General features: G+C 52.3%; 10 protein-coding genes across 10 annotated transcripts; 7 read left to right on the top strand and 3 right to left on the bottom strand.

Annotated features, from left to right (window-relative positions):
* Positions 1-132: 132 nt before the first annotated feature.
* LTS14_000390 (uncharacterized protein) lies at positions 133-421 on the bottom strand (the record flags this gene model as incomplete). The annotated part of the gene is made up of 2 exons (XM_064833103.1): positions 133-279; positions 416-421. 2 exons carry the CDS (start codon positions 419-421, stop codon positions 133-135), a joined length of 153 nt encoding a protein of 50 aa, XP_064699372.1.
* A 1,151-nt stretch (positions 422-1,572) lies between these two features.
* On the top strand, positions 1,573-3,553 carry LTS14_000391 (uncharacterized protein; the record flags this gene model as incomplete). Its single annotated transcript, XM_064833104.1, has 4 exons — positions 1,573-1,997; positions 2,071-2,172; positions 2,226-2,325; positions 2,381-3,553. The coding sequence occupies 4 exons, from the start codon at positions 1,573-1,575 to the stop codon at positions 3,551-3,553; spliced, it is 1,800 nt and encodes a 599-aa protein (XP_064699373.1).
* A 725-nt stretch (positions 3,554-4,278) lies between these two features.
* On the top strand, positions 4,279-6,162 carry LTS14_000392 (uncharacterized protein; the record flags this gene model as incomplete). Its single annotated transcript, XM_064833105.1, has 2 exons — positions 4,279-5,150; positions 5,625-6,162. 2 exons carry the CDS (start codon positions 4,279-4,281, stop codon positions 6,160-6,162), a joined length of 1,410 nt encoding a protein of 469 aa, XP_064699374.1.
* Positions 6,163-6,410: 248 nt separating this feature from the next.
* Positions 6,411-7,448, top strand: LTS14_000393 (uncharacterized protein; the record flags this gene model as incomplete). Its single annotated transcript, XM_064833106.1, has 3 exons — positions 6,411-6,586; positions 6,643-7,204; positions 7,257-7,448. 3 exons carry the CDS (start codon positions 6,411-6,413, stop codon positions 7,446-7,448), a joined length of 930 nt encoding a protein of 309 aa, XP_064699375.1.
* A 399-nt stretch (positions 7,449-7,847) lies between these two features.
* Positions 7,848-8,601, top strand: LTS14_000394 (uncharacterized protein; the record flags this gene model as incomplete). The annotated part of the gene is made up of 2 exons (XM_064833107.1): positions 7,848-8,404; positions 8,463-8,601. 2 exons carry the CDS (start codon positions 7,848-7,850, stop codon positions 8,599-8,601), a joined length of 696 nt encoding a protein of 231 aa, XP_064699376.1.
* Positions 8,602-9,028: 427 nt separating this feature from the next.
* LTS14_000395 (uncharacterized protein) lies at positions 9,029-10,657 on the top strand (the record flags this gene model as incomplete). The annotated part of the gene is made up of 1 exon (XM_064833108.1): positions 9,029-10,657. One exon carries the CDS (start codon positions 9,029-9,031, stop codon positions 10,655-10,657), a length of 1,629 nt encoding a protein of 542 aa, XP_064699377.1.
* A 921-nt stretch (positions 10,658-11,578) lies between these two features.
* On the bottom strand, positions 11,579-13,051 carry LTS14_000396 (uncharacterized protein; the record flags this gene model as incomplete). The annotated part of the gene is made up of 1 exon (XM_064833109.1): positions 11,579-13,051. One exon carries the CDS (start codon positions 13,049-13,051, stop codon positions 11,579-11,581), a length of 1,473 nt encoding a protein of 490 aa, XP_064699378.1.
* A 2,317-nt stretch (positions 13,052-15,368) lies between these two features.
* Positions 15,369-16,269, top strand: LTS14_000397 (uncharacterized protein; the record flags this gene model as incomplete). Its single annotated transcript, XM_064833110.1, has 2 exons — positions 15,369-15,699; positions 15,758-16,269. The coding sequence occupies 2 exons, from the start codon at positions 15,369-15,371 to the stop codon at positions 16,267-16,269; spliced, it is 843 nt and encodes a 280-aa protein (XP_064699379.1).
* A 180-nt stretch (positions 16,270-16,449) lies between these two features.
* On the top strand, positions 16,450-16,939 carry LTS14_000398 (uncharacterized protein; the record flags this gene model as incomplete). Its single annotated transcript, XM_064833111.1, has 2 exons — positions 16,450-16,651; positions 16,677-16,939. The coding sequence occupies 2 exons, from the start codon at positions 16,450-16,452 to the stop codon at positions 16,937-16,939; spliced, it is 465 nt and encodes a 154-aa protein (XP_064699380.1).
* Positions 16,940-16,972: 33 nt separating this feature from the next.
* On the bottom strand, positions 16,973-17,697 carry LTS14_000399 (uncharacterized protein; the record flags this gene model as incomplete). Its single annotated transcript, XM_064833112.1, has 2 exons — positions 16,973-17,074; positions 17,206-17,697. The coding sequence occupies 2 exons, from the start codon at positions 17,695-17,697 to the stop codon at positions 16,973-16,975; spliced, it is 594 nt and encodes a 197-aa protein (XP_064699381.1).
* Between the last annotated feature and the right edge of the window lie 1,000 nt (positions 17,698-18,697).

Consider the following 18,697-nt stretch of genomic DNA (forward strand, 5'->3'; position numbering starts at 1 on the left):
TGTGCAAGGAATAGCGCAAAGCAAGCAGGTAATTTAATAACTTACTTGAGCTGCGCCACCTGGGTAAGCAGTGTACGAGGGCTTGCCGGCTGTGTAGCTTGTCAGCGCAAAGTTTGCTGAAGTAGCAACACGTCACGTACGGTAGCCAGCTCCGCCTTGTGCACCTCCGGGTGGCGGTACGCCGCCCTGCTGCTGCTGGCCTTGGGGTGGGTACTGCTGGGAGCCGTAGTTTGCCACGGGTGCTTGGCCTCCTTGGGCTGCCGCCAATTTACTCGCCAACTACCACTTTTTGTCAGTATGCCGAGTTCAATGTCTCTCATGTTGACGATGACGTAGCGCGGGGCTGTGTTGTGGAGGGGCCAAGGCCATAGTTGGCAGGAAGAGCAATATACAACTGTGTGAAGGTATCACTTACTCCCATGGTGACGTTTTTATGGTGGTCAAAGGTCGAGTTGGATAAGACGAAGGTGTTCCAAGGTTGATAACTGAAGAAGAACCTCAGATGCAGGCGGCCGGAAGCTGAAACCACGTTTGCTTGGCGACTACTTGGCTCAGCCTCACAGTCTGCAGATCAGGTACCATGCATGTGTTGGTATGACGAACGGACGATTACCATCCTATCGCGAAAAACCAGTCCAAGGCAGCACGAATACTGAGTGCCGTCAGAGTAAGGATAAAACTGCTTAAAAATCTTACTGAAATTCGCCCTTCGAAGAGCAGACATAAGGGCTGTCAGGACATCTACAAAGTAGCAGATACAAGATACTACTGCACCATCAAGTTCCGCAGCAGTTGGGGCTCGATGACCAGAAGATGGAAGAGCTACACGAATCATCAAACGTTAGTGAGGAACAGACAGTCAATGTGAGAGGCGGACCAGGCTGAACATTGCAGCGATGTTAACAAGTCAGTATCAAACAATGCTCCAGCGTACGCACTACCGGAGTAAAACGTTAGGTAGATTACAATGAAACCGTGCCGATAGTCTACAGCGACTTGGCATAGATAATGACTAGGACGGTGACAAGATCGTCGAAGATTATATGCCGTCAGGTCCTATGGAGAGAAGGCCAGGAGGTCTCCTAGCCCAGCACCAACAGTGACACCCGCAATACTGCTCGTGACTCGTACAAGCATACACCTGTCAAACACTATCGTAACGACGATTATCTGGGACTATAGGGGGAGGTTTGTGTATCACAAGTGCCAGAGACCAAAATCGGTCCATGATGGATTGTCGGTGCAGGTGAACATAATGTGCTAGCTTCAATGGTAGATAAGCAGCCCTGTTACGACTTCCGAACGCCAACAGTGCAACTTGCTATGTCAAGAACCGTCGCTTCCATTGTCTCAACTCGTTCGAAGGTAAAGCTGATGTTTTGAATCCTTCGGCAGCGCACATATCCTCCCCGCAACCACAGCTCGACGGTACTAGGGTACTTGCATAATCTTGCAATGGTATTGCGTGATAGTGCGAATGGGAGCAATCCACCTCTGATTAACTGCGAGTGAAGTTAGAACTCCAGCAGTAATCAACAACGTCTGGTGGTGCACAAATGACCTGATTGAAACATGAAAGTCAAGTCCACCACTAGCACAGCTATCGACATGCGCAACGACGAACCATCCACCAGCAAGACAAGTGCAACCTTCCGGGATGGCGATGACATCGACGCCATCAAAGGCGGCGACTCCAAAGCAGCCAACGATGAGCAGACGCATATGACTTTGCGCACTGCACTACGACAATACCCGAAAGCAGCGGCATGGTCCATTCTGTTCAGCACAACCATTGTCATGCTGGCATACGATACCATTCTCCTCAACAGCTTCTACGCTTACCCATCCTTTCAAAAGAAGTATGGAACATGCCATACCGTCAACGGCAAGGCCAAATGCCAAGTCCAAGCCAAGTGGCAGAGTAGTCTATCGAATGGTTCGAACGTTGGTGGAATTATCGGCTTGCTACTCAATGGCTATTTGGCAGATCGTTACGGGTAGGTGTTCATGTAGCGGATAGTGCACGTTGCGGAACCATGACTCCAGCTCGGCGGGCTGACCATTGCGTAGGCATAAACATGTCATGCTTGTAGCTCTGTGCGCAACGACTCTATTCATCTTCGCACCATTCTTCGCGCCGAATCTGGGAGTCCTTGTCGTTGGCGAAATCCTGTGAGTATAATTTCGAGCACCAAGGTAACAAATGACCCTCTGATTAGTGTTAGGTGTGGCATACCGTGGGGAACGTATCAAGGCTTGACAACCGCATATGCTTCGGAAGTTGCACCAGTAGCATTGCGCTCGTATATCACGAGCTACATTAATGTAAGTATGTTGGCACCTTCTGACCGGTCACTGCTGACACAATTTTGCGTTCCAGCTATGCTGGGTATTCGGTCACTTCCTCGGTGCCGGCATCTTACGTGCTCTGCTTACACGGACGGACAAATGGGGTTATAAGACCCCGTTCGCCATCCAGTGGATATGGCCCATACCGCTCTTCCTCGGAATCATGCTCGCACCGCAATCTCCATGGTGGCTCGTTCGAAAAGGTCGACTACAAGACGCCAAAGCATCATTGCGGAGATTGACCAGCCACCAGGACGAACGTGAGCTGAAAGACAATCTCGAGCTGATGATCCGTACGAACGAAATCGAGCAGGAGATCCGCACCGGCACCTCATACCTGGACTGCTTTCGAGGTGTCGACCTGCGACGGACTGAGATCGTAGTCATGGCTTATCTGATTCAGTACCTTCACGGCAATGGCCTTGCTGGGTATAGCACCTACTTTTTCGAGCAAGCAGGACTCTCGCCGACTAATGCCTTTGATCTCACCATGGGACAATATGCCATCGGCTTCTTCGGTACGATTTGCAGCTGGGCGCTAATGGCACGTTTCGGTCGACGAACACTGTACCTGGCTGGAACAGTACTGTCGTGCATCATACTTTTTACCATCGGCTTCATCTCCCTGGCGCCTCGAGCGAACGAAAGTGCAAACTGGGCCACTGGGGCATTACTGCTCATCTTCTTTTCAATTCACTCTACCTTCATGGGACCGGTGCTGTACGCCGTCGTAGGTGAGATGCCATCAACACGGCTCCGACAGAAGTCGATCGTCATTACTGCGAGCGCTTGGAGCGTCATGGGCATCATCAACTCGTCGTTGACGCCATATATGCTTAACCCCGACGCATGGGGTTGGCGAGGCAAAGCAGGCTTCTTCTGGGGCTGTTTCAGCATCCTCTCGACAGTATGGACAATCTTCCGGCTTCCAGAAGCGAAGAACAGGACGTACGCAGAACTCGATGTGCTCTTTGGGCGGAAAGTGAACGCTCGGAGGTTCAAGTCGACTGCTGTGAATGTTGCAGATGGTACGATCGGTGACCGTCGACCGCAAGGTAGTCATTGCATCGCTAGCACTTGGCTCGACCAAGACTTCCCATGGCACGAGAATATACTTCCTGAGACATCAAATTATCCTCGTCGTACCCGGCAGCAAGCTTCCGAGCTTTGGCTACTTAACCCCTTACCCTTGCGCTGTTGCTAACGACATCGCACCTTTGACTCAGTGCGTGGTGTCGGAGACACGGAGCCGCCAGCGTGGTTACGTTCGCGAATGCGTAGGGACACACATGTTCCGGAAGAGTGAGATTTCCTCATCGCTGATGTTGAGTGCGAAGTGGCGCAGATCGCGGTCGGGCACTCATTCCACCATGTACGATGCGTACATACATGCACATCGATCGTGCGCATCCACTGTGGCCCAGGCATATGGCTGGCAGCCAGGAATATCCCAGGTCGTGTCGAGCAAACTCGTGGTTCCATCTCAAGCAGGAAGTCACGAGGAAGAGAATGCCATAGTTTGATGATGGATACCTTATGCTCATTGACATCTCAGAGTCGCGCTCAATACGCGACCTGCGTGATGTATCGAGATTCTGCTTTGTGGATCACTGTCCTAGCCATTGCTCGTTAACCAGTATATCGAATCAAAGACAAATGATAATCAGAGATGCGAGATGACGACTCAAGCGTAGCACAGAGGATATATGCGAAACAACAGGTGGACGTCCAGAAGCGGAATAGCTCCGACCTCCAGAAGTGAATGTTATTTGAGTGCTTAGGCCAGCGTACTGCAAGTGCACTTTATGTCACAAGCACATGTTCTAGCCAGCTGGACAGAAGTCAAGTAGATAAAGGTACTTCTGAGATATAGCAATGTCGGGAACCTGAATACACACTCCTGAATACCTCCGTCGTCAAAGACAAATCATGTCAACCGCCGGCCAGTTCTCCTCCAAGAACCCAACCATCAAACGTATCTTAAAAGAAGCTTCCGAGCTCGCCAACCAACCCTCCTCAGACTATCATGCGGCACCACTAGAAACAGATCTCTTCGAATGGCATTTCACAATCCGTGGTCCGCCCTCACCGTCACCATTCGAAGGTGGATTGTATCATGGCCGGATAGTCCTACCACCCGCATACCCACTCAAGCCACCTAGCTTCCGATTCCTGACGCCTACTGGACGCTTCGAAGTCAACCGTGAGATATGTCTAAGTATATCAGGCCATCACGAGGAGACATGGCAGCCTGCATGGGGTATTCGGACAGCGCTGGTCGCGATCCGATCATTCATGGACACTAGTGCTAGTGGGCAGCTAGGTGGTATGGAGGCTTCGGATGATGTGAGGAGACGGATGGCTGGGCAAAGTACGAGTTTCAAGTGTACAGCTTGTGGGAAGAGTAATGTAGAGGTTATGAAGGAGCAGGATGAGGCTGTCAAAGAGCTTGGCGAGGATGGCCAGAGGGAAGAGATTGTGCCGGAGGAGTTGAGGCTGGCTTACAGGGAGAACTTGAGTGAGAGGAAAGACAATCCAAGTACATCACAGGCACAATCACCATCTGCTGTAACTGCATCAAGTACAGCGCAGCCTCATGACGGACCGACCACGAAAGCAGCATCCGCAATGGCCAATGCAGCAGGGACGTCCTCAGCACCAGCCGCGGCACCCGCACATTCACAAGCACAGCAATTACAAACGCAACAGCGCCCAGTCGAAGAAGGACTACCGCCCTGGATCGACAAGGCTATCTGGGCTGTGGTGGGAGCTTTGATCTTCATGCTCTTACGTCGATGGATGTAAGAAACGATATATGTAGATGGCGTTATATGGACTTAAGATACCCTGGACCAGCCATTCTCGATGCATGTATGCGTACACATATTTCTGGTCGCCGAAAAGCTTATAGCGCTTGTGCAAAGACAGACACGGGTTTCATGGCTTCTGCTCATGGTCAAGCTCCTTGTGACGCACTTTGGCACCTAGCCACTGCGACTGTATCCGCACCCAACATATCTAAGGTAGTATGCACGAGTCAAAGCAGGTGGGCCAACAGTCACCTCACCCTGCGCTTGAGCAGAAGCGGCGAATCGAAGCTCTGGAGACATGCACGGGTTCTGTACCTGCTTTGGTCGTGCATGAACATGGCTACAGCTCTTTCATCCCACGCGGTCCGACGCAAAGAAACAACAGGAAAAGCATCGGGACGGCCGGCAGTATAAGAAGCTGTAAAAGGTAGGTCTGCTTGTCAAGTCTGAACGAGTTCGAAGTAGGTCATTACATTTCAAGACCTCACCAGCCAATCCTACGCAGAGCTATACGACCTTGACAAACACCTCCAGCTCAGCGACCTGGGCAGCCGAGCTTTCAGTTGAATTGATCGAGCGCCTCGCCAATGGCACCAAATCGGGCCAACGTCTACTACCACTCGGCTACGGCCTGAATGTCGATTACCCAGCTCTGAATGCGAGCTGCCAGAACCCACCCTTTGTGCAATCACGTTTCACCGGCGGCGCAGGCATGCCTCAGATATACTGTAACACTACCACCGGCTTAGTCGGGATCCCAAACAACGACTACTTTGGCTTGAAGCCAGCTGGTGAGAACCAGTGTTACAATGGTGACTGCAGCTTGCCAGGGGAGAATATGGTGGTGACGGCTTGCCAAGGCGCTGTTACCTTGTTTACTGTAGATTATGATGCGCCGGAGAACGTAGAGACGAGGCAGGTGGAGCAACAGTTGGGATTTGCTAGTGCTGGGGCTGATGGTAGGCCTGGGTGGGGACCTGCCCATGGGTGGCCTCCAGCTTGAGTCAACATAGCCATCGTGGAGAGCTATTTGAAGCGAAGCGCGTGCAGCACCTTAAACGCAAGATTCGTAGACGAGACGTCGTAAGATAGAACAATACATAATTTTTATCATATCGGTCAATGTGACGTGGGCGTGCACGGACGGGAACTGCTAGTTCTCCAGCCAGAGCTCCGAAGACAACCAAAACGTAGCTCAAGGTCCTGCAACTCTACCCACTGTTTCGAATTTTGCCATTGACTCTTGCAAAAATGTCTGTCGCACGCGCCAGGGCCTTGAAAGGCCTTCAATCAACGTTCCGATCCACTACTACACGCGCTACTTCGAGAATCTCCGCGCCAGCCCGAACGCAGCTGTCCGTCGGCAGGAGATATGCTAGCGGTGGTGGTGGCCACGGTCATGGTGAGCCTACTTCAGATATCCCATGGTATGTACACGACAAGATTGAGTGAGAATTTGCGAACATATGCTGACACAAGGGAGGATGATCGGTGGGACGGCCGTCACTGTGCCGGCGTGCTGGTACCTCTGGCCTACTGCCCACGCCGACTTTGGCCATCACGGTCACGACGAGCACGCAGAGGAGGCTCATGAAGAGGAGGCGCCTGCCGAAGGAGAGGAGGCACCAAAGGAGGAAGAGGCACCTAAAGAGGAGGACACCTCGTCTCAAGAACAAGGCGAGGCAGAGCCCGAGGAGAAGAGCAACGAGTCCTCTACTGGAAAGGCGCCAAAGGATCAGCAAGAAAAGGGCAAGGCTCCTGGTGAGGAGTCAGCCTCTGGCAAGCCATCCGGGTCGCAAGGCGAGGGTCAAGATACTGGTTCTGTAACATCAAGCGAGGACTCGAAGCCCAAAGAAGGTGGTGGGGATTCTCGCATTGGCAAGGGTGCCGTCAAGCCCGAATCCGATGGCGCCACCGAGTCGCGCAAGAGCGAGCCAGACAACAAGGGCGGCAGGAAGACGCGCGTAGACTCTGGTCTGCAGAAGGACCTGGGTGCTAGCGAGGAGACTTATGAAGAGGCAGATGATGGCAGTCAGAAGGAGAAGGTAGGTGTTGTCATTCGCCTGCGGGGTTTAGTTGCATGCTGACTGTTTACAGGCCGCCACCTCAAAGCCTCCTGCGAAAGGTAAGGAGGGTGACATTACTGGCAAGCAGTTTGGTTTGTCCAACACACCTACTCGACACTCGTATCAGATCGACGAGGACCCAGAGAAATCGAAGAAGTCTGAAGGAGGCCCAGATACTGCCAAGGTCATGGGCACTATAGACCCTAACAGGCCTGCCGTGTAGGTTCGAAGACGACATCATGTGTAGAAGAGACGGAGTAAAGTGGCTGCAGCAAGAAAAGTATTCACGCGGTGGAGGCTATGGTGAGTGTACATATGTAGGTATAGGAAGCATGTTCATCGACAAACCAAGGCGGCCTTGAGCTGCTAATATGATACTGACTGGATCACACTTTCCACGCTCGTCTCACTCACTAGCGTGAAGAGCTCGGACCTGGACGTAGCAAGCTCACGTCTTCTGACATGAGCGTAGAGTCATTACTTCTAACAACACTCAACAGCCGCAAAACATCTTCATCCGAGAAGCGCCGATCGCTATACGAGATTGTTCTTCGACAAATCGTTACTTGCAGTTCGGGTGGGACTCCGTGGTGGCCACGCATTGCCAGCGTCTTCAGCAAAAATGAACCAGTCGCCACTTGGCAAACTGCCCGCTGAGTTGTGCAATTTGATCTGGGAGCTCGTTCCACACGTGCCCGAGGGCATTCACTTATACGTCGCGGGTGGCGTACCCGAAGGATACACTGTGGGCTTTACTATCACGCATACCTGTCGACGAGCCAAACAGGAGACTGCCGATATGTTCTTCGCGCTCAATCATTTCACCATCATGACCGACTACGCTCACGCGTTTGAGATCGACGGCAGGACTAGGATCCCGCAAGTGAAAGAGAAAGCAGTGGCTGATGCCGTCGCGGAGATGCTCAAGGACATTGATCACGATCGGGTGAATTTCATGCAGGGCTTACTCTTCAACTTGGAAGGCAGCAAAAACGTATTCACTAGAGAAGAGTTCTCGAGATTCTGGGAGTACGCCAACGATCGTTACTGGGGCATGTTTCGAGATCGTAGGCCTATCGTACCTCGTCAAGACTTTCGAGTCCATATGCGTCTCCAGACTTACCGCCCAGCGCACCTAGATATTCCCGCAACAGCCGGCACCATGCAATATTCAGTGCCGTACGGTTGTGACGCAGAGAAGGAAAAGGTGGAAGCGAGACTAAATGATGCGCACCAGATGGTACGAGAAAGCCACGTTGAGGCTCAACCACTGCATAGTGCCGGTTTGGAACATACTCTCCTACGATCAAGTGCACTGCACGGTGCTCATGGAGACGTGGTGGTCGTGTCAGGATCGTTTCTACGAAGATGCTTGAGTTGCAGTAGGAGATCGATGGACCACATGAGGATGATCGAGCTAGACGAAGCAGTTTTGTGGTGTGTCATGGGTCATGGACACCCGGTACTCAGGCAAGGCCTCCTGATATATGTCGCAATGGAGTATGTCAAAGTTGCATGAGGCTGTGTGTATCCATGTGGTTGACCAACCATGTAGCTGCAACATTTTTGGGGAGATGGTCGAGTAAGCTAGCTTTCCCCCGGCATTCCCTGATCTTAATGTATGATGATCACCACTGAATCCGCTCTATTTCGAAAGAATTGATGTACTCGGGCTGCTTGCGCGCAAAAGCAAAAGGCGTTGTGGTCGAGGGCTCGGCGCGGATCAACTATCGATCGCCCGCTCAAGTAGGAAGTTGCCTTAAAATCTTTACCTCGACGCAGTACCATTGCAGATCTTCGGCCATGAACGGAGAGCTCATATCCCACGAGAGCACTTCAAAGTGGATGAGCAAGTGGACGAACAGTATCCCACAGCCTGACGGCACGATAGATTTGCTTCATGAGCACCGCAAAGCAGTGGCAAACGTCGCAGCAAGTGTCCGAAGCTTCCACGACCGTGGCGAAAAGTTCCGCATCTACCATGGCTCGACGAACAGCACACGAAAGTCGGCGATGGGCCGCGACGCAAACACCGTAGTCGACACGAGCCAATTGAACAAGGTTCTGCTAGTTCATGCTGATGAAGATACACCCTATGCTCTCGTGCAGCCGAATGTCCCCATGGATCGCCTGGTCGAGGAGACATTGAAGTACAACCTCATACCACCAGTTGTTATGGAGTTTCCAGGAATCACTGTGGGTGGTGGCTACGCTGGTACTTCTGGAGAATCAAGCTCGTTCAAGCATGGCTTCTTCGATCAGACTCTGGATCAAATCGAGATTGTTTTGGCTAATGGCGATGTCGTTACGTGCTCGGAAGACGAACATCGAGATCTATTTCGTGGTGCGGCTGGAGCTGTTGGCACGCTCGGCGTGACGACGTTGGTCAGGCTTCGACTCAGGAAGGCGTGCAAGTATGTGGAGACGACATATCATCCTGTGAAGGGTGGCATGGACGAAGCAATGGCGAAGCTGAAGCTCTTCACCAACCGACCAGACGAGGTAGACTATCTTGATGGGATTATGTTCTCCAAGACTCGAGGGGCAATCATTACTGGTCGTCTGACGGACAATCCAACACCAGGCATACCAGTACAGCGCTTTAGCGCTCCCGGCGATCCGTGGTTCTATCTCCATGTGCAAGACAAGATCGGCAATCACAGCGAGTCAGCTTCTGAGGCTGTGCCCCTACCTGAGTATCTCTTCCGCTACGATCGAGGCGGGTTTTGGGTCGGCGCCGCTGCTTTCGACTACTTCAAACCATTACCTTTCAACAGCTTCACATGCTGGTTTCTAGATGACTTCTTACATACCCGGATGCTGTACAATGCACTCCATAGCAGTGGACAATCTGAAAGGCTTATCGTGCAGGACTTAGCGCTCCCTTATGCCACCGCAAAGGACTTCGTCGACTTCACAGACTCTCGTTTCAACATATACCCGCTGTGGCTGTGCCCGCTCAAGCAAAGTGTGTTGCCGACAATGCATCCTCATCTGAATGAAAAGGAGTCTGATGGTACGACTCTCAAGCCAATGCTCAATGTTGGCCTCTGGGGCCTTGCGCCGCCAGAACACAAAGCCTTCCTGGAAGCAAATCGCGAGCTGGAGGCAAAGTTGCTGGAACTAGGAGGCATGAAGTGGTTGTACGCGCAGACGTACTACACAGAAGAGGAGTTCTGGTCTCAATTCGACAAGTCGTCCTACGACGCATTGCGCGACAAGTATCATGCCAGCAGTCTAGCTACCGTCTACGAAAAGGTCCACGTGAAGCACGGGAAAGGTGGTTCTGACGAGGAGCTCGATAAGACCTGGACACAGTTGCTATTCGACATGTGGCCAGTCAGTGGTCTTTATGGTCTTACGAAGTCTATCGAGAGTCGTGAGTACATGAAGGCTCGCGATGCCACATGGAAGCACTGGGTACCACGATGACGAGCCATATATCTCTCTAGATTGGCGACATGTTGCGCGCGCCGTACTGGAAATTGCTTCACAAACCTGGTGGGCGCCACGTGTTCTCTACTCGGCACCATACCGATAGCAGCTAAACCCAAGCACAGCAGCCGCGGTGAACATACTGCCGTCCAAATAAAGTCTGCCATTCATGCTGGATTTCGGTGGAAGTTGAAAGCGAGAAGCTGGACACGTTCCAGCTAAGCCGTCCTTTGGTTGTCAGTATCCCTTTACACGGAGAAGACGAAATCGATTGGCAAGAAGGTCAGCGAGGGAAGATGGAGTGGCAGTTCACCCGATTCCAATCTCTGTGGCAAAAAGGCTCTCGCCACGGATGCTTTCAATCGTGATGCAGCCAATGAACATGGTATAGGAGAACATCGGGGGCCGCGTTGAAAGCCGCAACGATGGCACTGAAGGCCATGGCCTCTCTGGCGAGGACTATACATACCTCACGAACGCCTATCCTTGTCAAGAACGCAGAACTTTAGACCTCATACTTTCGACGTCCCTGGTATGAAGACATCCTGGTCACTCTCATTGTCGTATAATACAGTAACCACATGTGATTGGTGTAGCAGACTATGGAGCGGTGGGCATGATTACGCATAGATTATTTGAAGATGGGCCTTCGAGAAGGTGTCGTAGCATCACACATGATGCAGTGTGCAAGGTGAATTGTAAGTGTATAGGTGCAGGTACAGGTATTCATCGGTTGTGGTCCAAGAGATGGATGTGAGAGATGTGAATGAGGGCGCCCTGTCCACTTTTGCAATCGTCGGCCGGCTTTCCTTGCCAGAGTCAGCTGTATCAAACGCACTGCATAACTTGACAATGTATCATATTTGAGGTCACGTCGAGTCGTCATTGTTCTACGCTCCTGGTACTTCCTGATCAAGCTCAAGGATAAGCGTTCAAGCCAACCCATCGCTCTGGTACCGTGCTCACAGCTGCAGATGGCGTGCTCACCTGCCTTGGTGGCAACCATATCCTCGCTCGTCCGGTCTCCAGCTTTCCCTCTCTCCTCATATTCATCTCCAGGACCACGACGCGCAAGAAATCGCTATTCTCACGAGGCTCACGCTGCCGTGTACCACTGGCGCTCTGCAAAGCTCTTCCAGCCTCGGAATTCGGATCGGGACTAGCGGCTCGCTTCTGGTTGCTTAGGCCTTTCCGTTTACCAGGTTTACCACCATACGTTTGCATCTGGATTGTCGGCATCTCGGCGACTTCTTCTCGCAGGTACGGAGCGTGTAAAGCAAGCTGGAACGGAGCTTCGAGTTCCTCGAAACTGAGCGGAAGCGGATTGTGGTAGCGTCGCTGAGCCTCTGTGGCAGTGCCTTGGATGGCGGGCCTGATCTCGGAGCTCAGCCTCGGGAACAGGTAGGGGTGCGACCAAAGCATGACGTCTGTGAAGCGTGAAGGCTGTGACCGTTGCGATGCTGCTGTTGCGCTGTTAAGACTGAAGGACGCAATCGAGCTCAAGGTCACATTCTTCAGCGCCCGCAAAGATGTTGTCAGGTTGGAGGTGAAAGATGATCTCGATTTCGGAGTCGAAGGCCGGCTGCCAGCATTTGAAGACACGATGTCCTCTTCATCGCTTTCTGCTTGCGGAGCTGGCGATGCCAGTGGATGGATGGAAACCGTTTCTTCCCGCGACAAACTCGGACGAGGTTTGTCTCTTTTCAGGTTCGTCAATGACCTCCGGCTACGCAACGATGCTGGTGTCCGTGGACTGCTCAGCGATAAAACTGATCGATCGTCCAAATCCAAGGATGGTACACTTTCGCTGGACGCCGACCTGTTACACAAGTACCCGTCGTCCACACAGCTGTCCTGTGATGCAGCGACTGTATCTTCACCATCGCTGACATCTTCTAATAACACACTCAATGCTGGGCTACTACTGTAGCTTGCTTTGAGCTTGTCATCGTTCTTCCAATCATGGACCAGCTCATCGATGGACACGCGACGCTGCTCGCGTGACTGCTTACGCGACTGGGTTGGTCGTCTAGGCGGGATCGCGGTCATCGCTAGCAGAGCGGCTACCGCTGGTGGTAGTGCATTCGGGTCATGACCCTGCGGTGCTCGTCTTCGGCTTCGAGTCGAAATGTGTTGACCATGGCTGGCCAGTGTTTTAGGCATGCTGCCCTGGATACGATCTAGTCGCGACTGTGGCACTGCTACTGGTCGCGAAGCAACATGTGCTGGCTCGGCTGCGATCGGTGTCGTTGGCGTAGCTCTTGACTTTGATGTTTCTGGTTCCCTCGGCTGTGCGGGCTTCCTATGACTTCTCCTCCCACCACTCTTCTCGTCAACAATCACGGCATCCTTCGGCGGCGAAGAAGAATACCGATAACTTCGTGGGACCATCATCGTGTCGAAGAAAAGACGGTGCAAAGCACCTGAGGTATAGCGTGGTCCAAGCGTGCGCCGGTCTTGTGGCTCGAAAGCGCAATCGCTTTGCGTGGACTGAACTACCCGTAACCCTGGCTCTTCTGCGGTGCCTGAATATCCAAATGACGCTTGACTGATGTCTACCGATGGGACTAAAGACGGCGGTGACCACGGGCCGTGTTCTTGTTATGTAACCTAGATTGACCAGGGTCTATTGATATAAGCAACTCCGAGACCCGGCGTGAGGAAAATGCTTTGTGAGAGGAGATGTTTAACGTCAGTTGGAGGCATGGGGTGCGTAGGTTGAAGGACGTAGGATGTTGTGGAGGATGCTGAGGTAGCATCTGCAGCCAACGGCGATACTTCACCTGCGTGGGATGTCTCGGGGTCGATACGAAGGCGCAACTGATAAGGCTCGCAGCCAGTCGCGTGCGCGCCTTGGAGGCTATGGCCGTGTCCTGCGCAGCTCAGCATCTGCAGGTGGAGTCATCGTGTTGCCTGACTACGGCTGGAAGTACCTCCTCATAGCTTGATGCGTTCAGACTGCCACTACTACGGTACTACTACTATCGCGGCGATGAGTCCTGTCTTCTCATCATCCTGGTTGTTGATCGCCATGTGCAAACACCTTCCTCTCTAGGATAGTGCCGTGCCTGTCGTCATAATTTTGACCCAGCCGATCGGCGGCTTCCTCAAAGTCTAACCTTGACCGAGGATACCTGGATACCACGCTACAAACCTGCCACGGTAAGACTACCTACCTTAGACCGCCTTGCACGATCCATCCACCATGAGTCGGAGTTTTTCCTGCAACAAAAACGTGCTCTTTAGGAGACAGAATCGGACAGCAAGATTGAGTGTACATGTAGTCTTGCTGCACCACACCGTCAATCGGATCCGCCAGCTTGGTTATTATTATTCCAGAAGAAAGATCATGCAGAATTTCCCCGCAAGCGATGTCGCAGAAATAGAAGTGACAGGCGACAGGCGACATGCGACACAGTCATTCTCGGAGACGCAACTTCGCAAAAATGTCCTGAGGCACGCTTTCGCATACCACCTCGCCTAGTTCCTCTGTTACACATGCCAACCGAAGAACATTTGGGCTGCCGACTGGAAGACGAAGGACATCTCTGGGACTCTAAAGCTGGCAGTTGTGGTGTCACCAGTAAAATCTCCCTCGCTAGCCTCTTCGGCCCATGTTCATCGTGTCTGCGTAACCCTTTCATATCTTTACGTGGAATGAACCTGGCTCAGTCTGACTGACTAGACCTGATGAGGTAGAAACACCACCAGAAGATTCACGTTCACGGCCTCCACCTACGTCCAAGGCGATTTCATCCGCTCCTCTGCTAGACGTACAATGTTCACACAAAGTTAGACGCACTGCCCATTGTAGCCCTTAGATCCTGGGTCAGACATCGTAGATTCATAATCTATCCACAGCCGGCGATGGGAAAGGAGTTGTTCGATGCTCTGTGTACCCTGATGGCGAATGATCAGCATTGCTCGGGTATGCCGCTGCCACTCAAATGCAGCATCGGCATATCACACTCGTAGCACAGGTAGTATACAGCAAAGGCAAAAATAGAAGGGTTGATGTTTCCGAGCTCGGCACCTGCATCCAATATCACGGCTGGTGTGTTAGAGGATGGAGCGTAAGACTCGACCTCGACTAAGATCTTGAGAGCGGCGTGCACCAGCAGGACGACGATTATCAAACAAGTGCCGAGTCAAGCATATGGATCGCCATACGATGGTATCATGACCATTTGTAGCGTACACGAAAGGGCAACCCACTTGGCTCCCAATTGCGCGGGCCTGTCATCGCGACCGCATGACAAGAGCTTGTGCTCTCTTATGACTGTTACGATTGGCAAGACTGCGAACAAATACGTGGAGGGATGGAGCGACATATTCACTTTCGCGCCGGGTGCCAGGATGATACGGGACCTCCCATTTACCCCTAAAGTCTTGGGCCTGTACCAGTGCGCAATACATTCGCGACGTCCTCCAGGTATATCTCCTGATGCTTTTCACATGTCACTTCCAGGCCGATTACATCTGCACGTGGTCACAGCACATGCTGTCAGTGAACACGAAATGCACCCCTTATATCAAGATTTCGATACACCTTGGTAGAACTGCTTCTGGGAGCACACCTTTCAATCTGACCCATCCTGAAGGTCTGCTCTGCATTCTCTGTTCCGATTACGCAATGGCATCACCACATCCCGAGGCGGTACCGCGAAATCCTTTCTGGCGACGCTGCCTGCAATGGCTACATATTCACATGTTCTCTGGGAGGAAAAAGCCTATATCGAAGCAGAAGAGCCCTGGGAAGAAGCTACAGAAAAAGCGTCGTCCTGCCGTCTACGGAGACAGTGGTATGACCCTTGCAAACGTAGGGGGCATCAAGCTCGAACAGCCAAGGGCGATGCCGCCGGCCACAAACCTTGTGCAAACCCTGGAGTCTTCTCGGCCACAACTGGCACGAAATGCGAGTAAGCGTTCAAGCATATTCGGGCTCACGCCAGTTCTTGACCACTTCGGATACGAGGTCGAGTTGAGCTTCCTGACACCTTTGGCTCAAGAGGTGCAGCATCGCTTGCAACAAGTCACAGGTAGGTGATGATGGAAAAGCTGCTCATCTGCGACCAGCAACGGACTGATAGTCCACAGGAATCGGGATATACAAGCCTGGAGATGGACCGGGAATTGAAATACTCGTTATGCAGGACATGGGTTCAGCGAGAGCCCTTGCGGCGGTGCGATACTTGACCAGAGACTTCCCCACAGATCAACGAATCCTGCTATGCCGTGAGCTGAAGTCACTTCTAACAGCAGAGCAGCTCACTGTTCTCAAGCGAGCACTGTACACCGTTGAACAAATTCACTGCGAGGACATTGACGACCGCATCGCCACCCCACGAAGTGCAATTACAGCACCATTGAAGGCTATCGTACGTCCTTCGCCTGCTCGTAGAGTAGCAATCAGTGAGCCAGCACGTCCTAAGTCGAGCAGAGTGCTTGTCGACAACCACCGCTTCTCGCGAGGAGCAGAGCAGAACGTAGAGCGGGCTGGTGGTAGGCGTGAGCAAGGTGATATCAGTGTCAGGACGGATATCTGCGTGCAGGACAGAGCAAGGCTTTCCGTTCCCGAGAGGAGTACGGTAGTGAAGGTCGAAAGTTGACACTCCGCGCGCTCAAGACAGTGACCATGAGGGCATGTGTTGACGGACGGTGTTCTGTGTTTGCCATCATACAATATATGCTTATTTACTGCGGCGATATAACCGGATGATATAGCACTACTTTGTTTCAAGAAGTTCATGCCTGACTTCACTTTCATATCTCGTGGCAGCAACCTCAGAATGTCGTTCTGGCAACACGTCCGCAAGCCCAAACCTCTCGAGGCTGGAGAGAGACCTCATCAATTGCTTTGGTACCTTGCACGGGGCCGTATGACTGCCAGTCTACCCAACAACGGCGTACCAACAGCTGCAACACCCCGGGAACGTCGAAAGGTTGAGGAAACCAATCGAAAAGCAGTTGGGTTCTGGGGTACCGTTCGTGGTGAGCGGAAAGTAAACATCTTAAGATAGCAGCTTGCCTGAAGCTGTGCGGCGCATCAATGACACCGATAAGGAGGCTGTAAGTGGCAGTGCCGAAGAAGCTCACGAGACAGCAGAGGCCATGGAGATGGAGGCTTCAAATGCTAACAAGGGCGTCGAAGAGTCTGCTAGAACCTCTGGTGGTCCCGAAGAGGAGAGGACTGCGGCAGAGGTAAGAGAACCCGAGGACGGCAAGGAGACTTCAGGTACTGCGCCTGCTCAGTTGGGGGAGCTTAAGAAGCGCGATTGAATCTGCTACGTCCACTGCCTGCCAGCTAGGAACCTAATCGACAATGCCAGCGGTCGCGATCTTGTCTTGATGATCGATCACGGTTGGTTGTTCCGCGGCGCTGAACCGTCGTGGAGATCGATGCATGGTCCGTATCTGGTCGTTGAGTAGTGAGGACATTGAGTTAGTCAAATAAGCTTGCTTGCTCTATCAGCAGCTATCTCACACATGGCCTAAATCTCATTAACAGTTGCTCTGTCCGTCAGTCCTTAAGACTCATGCCTTACCCTAATAGCGGCCGCACGCTCAGCCTGCAAGTCACTGCTAGCAATCCTTTGCCTTATGTCGTCCATAATGACAGATCGGCTACGCCCATTCACGAACACGACATATCGCAAGCCAGGATACTTTGCTTCATAGTCATGATTCAAGTGCAGAAGTTGCTCGGCTTCCGCAGCACTGCCTTGTAATTGTGCTTGCTCCGCCTGACTCTGTGCGCTCTCGACTTTCTTGGCTCCCAGCCGAGGATGACTGCCAAGTATGTCCTCCAGCCATTTGGTGTCTGAGGACGATACAGACTCTGACAACTCTGTGAGCTGTACGCCAACGGCGGCAATCAGGTCATTGTATGACGAGAAGGTCTTCTCGTGCAACAGTGGCACGGAGAGAGTGTGCAGTTGTGTGCTGGGCTCGAAGAGCAAGTCAAGTATCTGTGCTCGCACTTCCGTTGACAAGGAAGGCACGGAGTCAATGCTTGGTAAATTGCTCAGCCCGGCCATCACTCTGAGGATTTCTTGTCGTCCTGAAGATATTCTGTATAGCTTGTGTCTAGGTGAGGTCAAACAGGTGCGCACGGTGTTTATCGGAAAAGGAATATTAAGGATAAGCTTTGGGAGAAATCGGGACGGGGATGCATCCTGGTGAACTTTAGTTTCATGCAGCTTCGGAGAATGGATCGCGCTTCATGCAGGAGAAGAGACAATTGACGACACATCGAAGCTATCCTAGACGATGCTGTTGCCACCGAATAGATGCTCCTCGAGACGATCATGGCCATATGCGCCGGCAGATAGTTTACATTACTCGACTCGGCGGCTTTGTTGAAAGAATTCGTGACGACTGCCCTTGGCGTGACACTAAAGGCGTGGCGGCGCTGATGCAGGACGAAGGGGTACGTGTGGGTGGACAAGATCAAATGTAAATGCACTGCTGGGCAGCGAACACCTGTATGTAATTGCAAGTGCCATTGATACCGCCTCAATCGTACCGCCTCAATCGTTGCTCTTGCCCAGGGCCTCGGTGCAAGCATTTCAGCTGGTCTGTTCCATGTGGTGCAACGCCACAATGTAGGCCCTATATGCACGTTCGGAAAATAGCAAGATTGTGGACAGGGTAGTGGTTGTTCTCGAATACGCAAATAGAAGAGCACTTTTCGACCATGGAGCTATTCATATCGAGATTAAGACGGTCTAGAGCGAGCTGCACTTTCTCGAACAGGTCTAGACGGTCGGCTTGATTATTCTGCTCCTCCTTACCGACGCGGCGGTGTTATCATCACGCATTGGTGGAGCAGGTTTCAGATTGCTGAGCAAGTCGTGGATTGGCTAGAAGTGGACGGAGCGTGGAGAGGAAGCTTGCACTGACCATACTACGGCAGCACACGCAAAAGCTAATTCAAGCACCGTAGGTGTGCCGATCCAGGATAGTGCCGGTGCAGGGTTGCGCGCTTGGATGTCTTTCGTGTCTCTGTTGCTCTCTTCGCTATTGTCTCACCTGGCT

The sequence above is a fragment of the Recurvomyces mirabilis genome (genome assembly GCF_035927965.1).
Source record: "Recurvomyces mirabilis strain CCFEE 5264 chromosome Unknown scaffold_1, whole genome shotgun sequence".
Taxonomy (NCBI): domain Eukaryota; kingdom Fungi; phylum Ascomycota; class Dothideomycetes; order Mycosphaerellales; family Teratosphaeriaceae; genus Recurvomyces; species Recurvomyces mirabilis.